At 43.0% G+C, this 6000-nt stretch overlaps 1 protein-coding gene across 1 annotated transcript in view; it reads right to left on the reverse strand.

The window, feature by feature from the left end:
- The window catches only part of COL5A2 (collagen type V alpha 2 chain), a 95873-nt gene extending 91338 nt beyond the window's left edge, over positions 1–4535 (reverse strand). Inside the window, exon 1 of the mRNA XM_054277647.1 lies at positions 4304–4535. Coding sequence (XP_054133622.1) covers positions 4304–4406 — 103 coding nt within the window. The 5' untranslated portion in view covers positions 4407–4535. The remainder of the gene's footprint in view (positions 1–4303) is intronic.
- Positions 4536–6000: the final 1465 nt, after the last annotated feature.

The following is a 6000-nucleotide window of genomic DNA, read 5'->3' on the forward strand; positions in this document are numbered from 1 at the left end:
TGAGCTAATCCCCATAGAATTACAACTTTGTCTAATAGTTATTAGATTCCTATTTGCTGCTTGTTTAGAGTTATATTAATTCCTATTTCTGAATTATTTACTATGCTTAAACCCCCAAACACATATACCTACATGCACACATATGCAGGTTTTCTCACTAAGAAAGCAGAGGTACAGACATAATCTGGAATTTTTGGGGGGAAAATAGAATCAATACAGCATAACCAGGGGATTATCATTTGCATTTACATACATAACCAGGTACAGCCAGCATGGGTTTATGAAAAGCAGGTCTTGCTTGACCAGCCTGATCTTCTTTTATTGTGACCCACTTATGGGATGAGGAAAAGGCTGGGATGTTGTCTACCTGGAACTTAGTAAAGCTTTGGTCACTGTTTTCCAAGGCATTCCCCTGGAGAAATTTGCTGCTCATGGCTTGGATGGGTGCACTGTCCACTGGGTAAAAACTGCCTGGATGGCCAAGCCCTAAGACTGGTGGTGAATGGAATTAAATCCAGTTGGTATCTGGTCACCAGTGGTGATCCCCAGGGCTCAGTATTGGGCCCAGTTCTGTTCAACATCTTTGCCAATGATCTGCATGAGGGGATCACAGCAAGTTCACAGCCAGCACCAAGCTGAGCTGGAGCATCAATCTGCTGAAGCTGCAAACAGTTGGGTTCAATGATCTTAAGGGTCTTTTCCAACCTAAACTATAATTCTGTAACTCTAAGTATTATCTGATCCTCACTAAAATTGTGACAATTGTAAAAACAGGGGTGCTTTTCCTCTTTCATATAGAATCATACAATATCATTCTTCTTAGAAGCTGGACATAGATAAAAGACCCATAAAATCTAAAGAAGCATTTGGCACAAATACTCAATAATTTTCTTACTTTCTCATAGCTACAGAGGATTTTCACTTGTCATCTTATTCCCAACACTTGCCCCATTATTGGGACTGTGCAATGTAACAAGGTCTTATCTCCCTAAAGATATCAGTGAGAAGATAATGGACACAGTTAACAGCCCCCATTCCAGCAGCTGAGCTGCCTGTGTCTCCAAAGTCAGTCCAATCTCCTGTCTCTCTTGCATGGTTTCCAGACAAAATGAAAGAACTTGAGAATCCAAAAAAGGCAAAGAGGATCATTAATCTAAACAGAAAAATTACCTTTTTTCCTTCCTTGTTCACACTATCTAACAAATTAGATATTTTTGAATCAACACCAGGGCTCACACTGATCTCAGCTGAAGGAGGGTTGACACCACAAGAGGTGGACAGGAAAATATAACTCAGACAAAGGCACATTGCAAAAATTTATGAGAACCAAAGGTAAGTATGGGATTGAAGAGAAATATGGGAAATGGTGGCAATAAGCCACCACTGCCACACCCACAGGCAATTTGCACAGACAATTCTTCTTGAATAAGGTGATTCCCACAAGTTCAAATCCAATCCAAGTGTACTGATTTTCTACTAAAGGTGTGTTTCTAATTTATTTTTAAAAAACTTTTACACTCCCAAGGGGATGGGAAAGGGTCCCAGAAGCACATCCTGCTTCTGCTAGTAGTTCCCTCTATGCCAAGCCCTAGGGAAAGAGGAAGGACTGTAGAGTTGTGTGGAAAACCCTGTATGAAAGGTTCAGAGCTTTCAGGTATTCAGCACTTAAGCAGCACAAAATTTCAGTCACCTCCTGGGCACTTTCTGATCCTGTTGCATTTCTGAACTAAACCAAGTCTCTACAAAGAAATTAAAACCAGGATCTTTCAGCCCTTCTAGGATTTTGCAGCACTGACCTTATTGATAAATAACTTTTTAAAAGGCACATTTAAACAGTCTCAAAATGATCAATTTTGCTGTAATAGGTTTGGAAGTGTCTGGTTTTCACATTTTTACATGCATTTTAAGCACGTGCACCATGTAGCACTACCAGCCAAGTGCTCTTGAGCAGAACACATCAATCTGCAAGGGTTTCAAGAGGAAAAAAAAAATAATAAAGAAACTGGCATAATTTAAAAGCACAGGAATGGTAATTGGTAAAGGAATGGTAATTGACAAAAAGGTAAGCAGTATGTTTGGTTTGAAGCATTACAGTTCTTTCATTAAGGTTTTTTAACCATATTATCTGCTTTGTTATGTTCAATATCAATCCCCCTTACGATAAATTCTGTAACATACAACCACAAAAGCTATTTCTTTCTGCCACTGTGTCTAAAGTTGACAAGCAGCATTCAATCCTTGTTTTTTCTAGGATTGTCATGAAAAATGGCTGGTACAACACTGGTTTACATCCTTTATGAAAGTTGATAGATCTACACTTCCTGAAATGCCCTTCTTCCTTTACCAGATATCTCTAATATTTGTTTATCTGGTAGTACCTATATTCAAGTAGTACATAAGTGAAGGAGAAATAAAGCAGCTCTACAGACAAAGTCACCACAATGTTGGCTGATGTTGGACCTCTACACAAATACCAAATTCAAGACAAACTAAGGGTAAAACCTGCCCACTCTTCAGCATTTGTAGGCTTCAATCAGGAACTAAATGAAAGGTGAAATCCCTTTCTTATGCAATTAAACCAGACCAATGTGTAGAATACACCCTACTTCTATCTTCACTGCACCAGCCCTCACACCACATTAAAATAGGTCTGGGTTCGGTTTTCTTTTAATATAATGGACATTGGAAAAGGGTCTGCATAGTAGACAAAAGCTATTAATTCTCAAACAGGAAGATGAGTAAGTGATGTAAGTGTAAACAGATGTCACTAATTTATTACAACATATTTTGCTCTCTGACTTACCACATACCTCTCAGTGGCCTCAGCCATCAGCACATGAGAAATACATCCCAGAACGTGTTGCTACATTACTGCCTTATCCCATAATTTCCATAATTCCAAAAATCTAGTAAATGTAATAACCCCACAGAAAACTCATATAAATTTTACAATTTTTCTTAAATAGGAAAAAAGCTATATTTTTTATTAAATGGATACCAAAAATTAAGCCAGTATTTTCACAAGTGTTTTGTTTGGTATTACATATAATTGAAAAATGCATAGTATATGCCTCCCTTTATAGCAAGTATATGAATTACACTCAGAAGTTTATATAAAGTGCCCCCTCTATGGGGCTTCTCACACAGCTGTGCACGGGCAGGACAGTCTCATTTTGCTTTGTAGAACAAAAGTTTCAGAAATATTGCACTGGTTTATTCATCAGGCTTTGACTCCTCCTCACTTACGCAATCCAGCGTTTTACCAGAGAGGTTCAGTTACAAGAAAAATTAGACTCTTAAAAACACAAGACAAAGTAAGTGCAAACTGCATTGTAGGGTACATCCTACAATGCGCCGGAATGCCCTACAAAGGGACTTTGTTGGGCACAATTTGGAAAAGAAGCCAGTGTTTCATATAAGAAGGCTAGGAAGTACGCTCCGGAGTACAATAGCTCCAGAGTGTCCCACCACCAGCCTGCTCACATTTCAGGAAATCAACACAGATCACGACATCCATCCCGACTGATGAAAGAGTACAGTCACTACGCCTTCTCCTGCCCATCAGTGTCTCCCGCGCAGGCACTGAAGTAGCACTAAACACGAAGGGCTACCAAGCAGCCGCAGTCAGGGCAGTGGGGCGGGTGAGGCTCGCAGCCCAGCGCTCCTGCCCGCACGGAGCTCGCCCCGAGCCGCCGCTGCCCCGCTCCGCAGCCGGAGGGGAGGCTCTGTGCCATCCTCGGCGTCAGGCAGCCCCTCCGCAGGAGCCTGGGGGAAAACGAGCCCGAGAAGGAAAGAAAGGAAAATGAAAAGGAAAGGAGGAGGGGGGAGGGGTGAAAAAAGGAGAATCCACGTTTCTGCATTTCTCTAAAACAAAGAATGTGAGAAAGCAGATGTAGTTCAGCGCAAACGACTCCACCCTGCGAGGCTTCGCTGTTTACTCTCCCAGCTCGCTTGCCCAGCTGTCCTCCAGCCGCGTCCCAAGCCCTTTCTTTTGTTGGGAACTTCCCAGCGGCCGCAGCCCCGCCGGGACGGGGGCTCAGCCCGAGCGCCCCGCGGCAGCACTTGGCCTTTGACCGCCCCTCCCGCTCTGTGCCCGCAGCGAGCGCCGCAAACCTCGGTCTTCCGCTCAAAAAGCCAAAGCGCAAACCCCTCTCTGCTCCCTTCTCAATACGTGAAAGCAAAAGTCTTACTCTCCTATCCCAGAGGTTTTCCGCTCCACTTATTAGCCAAATCACACAATAAACACACCGCATGCAAAGAGGGGGGATTATGATAATTGTTTCAGAGGTAGAGAGAAACTCACCACCTTCATACTCTTCCACTTCTTGCGCTTTTAGGGTTACAAATCGGCCTAATAAAGCAGCGAGGATGAAAAAAGTTCTCGTTTGTACCAAGACTGCCATCATGCCTAGATATTAGACATGTATCCTCCCTGGGCAGCAAAAAGTGCAGAATCGTAAGGTTATTTTAGCACCATGAAGCCAGCTGAGGAGCCGTTCTGCCTTTCCGCATCAGTTCCAGCACAAAGTCTGCGAGCCCTCCTTTCAGCACCAGCTCCAGCGCAGTCTGCAAACACTCCTTTCAGGGGATGCAGCTTTAAATAGGAAGAATGCTGCCTCCACTTTCTTCCTGCCCCTTTTCAGCTCGTTCAGGCTCCTAACCATCCACTCCCTGCCAAGCAACAGTCTGATTGATGGTAAATAACCGAATCAGAGCTGGCTTCACTCTTCCTTGAACTTTTCTTTTTACGAGCACACTTGCGGGATACTTTCCTGCTGCTGTGCAATGCATGTGCTTTTTCAGGACCATTTATTAAGCGAGCAAAAGCAGAGTTTTAAGAAGCTGTCAGGAAGAGAAAGCTCTGCTTTTACCACACCCAGAGCACGCTTCCTGGAAATGGAGGGTATAGCCCCATTTGGAGCCGATTCCCTTATTAGGAACTGATCGCTTCCAGCACGCCAGAGGAGGATTTCCTCCTCTCCCGATAACCGCCCCCTGCCTCGCTGTGTTATCAATCGGGACTCCAGTCCCTTGAGAAGGGCTCACGGAGCTAAAATAAGGCAGCTTGCTTCAGCAACTTGGAAATAAGCCCCCTTCACCCAAAGGGAAATAATCATTCTCAAATGAATTCTTTTGCTGAATAATCTTTCCTGGAATGCCTATGTGGTTTATATTTAGTGTCCTATCAGTTGGGAAGACTGTTGGAAATCACTGGAAGATGCTCTACATTTTTAATACCAGAATGCCAGTTCAAACTATCCAAATACCTGCTTTTCTTCTCTGCCCCTGTTCCCTGACAAATCTACCTAAGCCCCAGGCTAGTATTTAGCCCTTAACAATGTGCCTTAATTAGCATTCTAGCGTGAGCACTAAGCAAATCTCTCTTTTGTGGATCACTTGCAACTGGGAGTAGAATGTTAAATTTCTTTCTTCCCACAGTGTTTATGGTCTGCTGAAAGGAAGCTCAGTCACTAATCCCCTCATTAGCTAAGAATGGGGTCATCTATACCTGCTGCAGGGAAATACAGATTCATCTGCTGGAAGGTTTTCTGTGTTCAGCTATTTCAGCTTGAGAACAACCCTATTTGAAGTAAACATCTTCACCTGGATTCAAAGATTGGAAATTCCCTGGCTAATCACAAGATGATTTAGCACCCTCAGTGATGCAGAATCCTAAAGCCTGTGAAGTTTTCTTCTGTCTCTTCAAAGGACCAGAGTGCCCAGAAGAAGAAAGGTAACCCAGAAAATGGGTTACTGTCCTGCAATGCTACATCAAACCTACTCGAATAGCAAAACCAGAGATGACTGTAAAAATACACTGAAAGAGAACAACATCAAAGTTCCCTACTCTCTTGCACCAAGCTGTCTTGACACTTTTTTTTCCCTGAGGTATTCAAAGATACATTCTGTGATTTCACTCCTAGGAGAGATTCCTACAGTGATATCTGAAAGTTGTCCTTCATATCTAATTCTGCTTTGGTCCCACCACCAAGTTATGCG

Source organism: Melozone crissalis, unplaced genomic scaffold (assembly GCF_028551555.1).
Source record: "Melozone crissalis strain CALT ecotype California unplaced genomic scaffold, PUWL_Pcris_2 ptg000023l_1, whole genome shotgun sequence".
Lineage (NCBI taxonomy): Eukaryota > Metazoa > Chordata > Aves > Passeriformes > Passerellidae > Melozone > Melozone crissalis.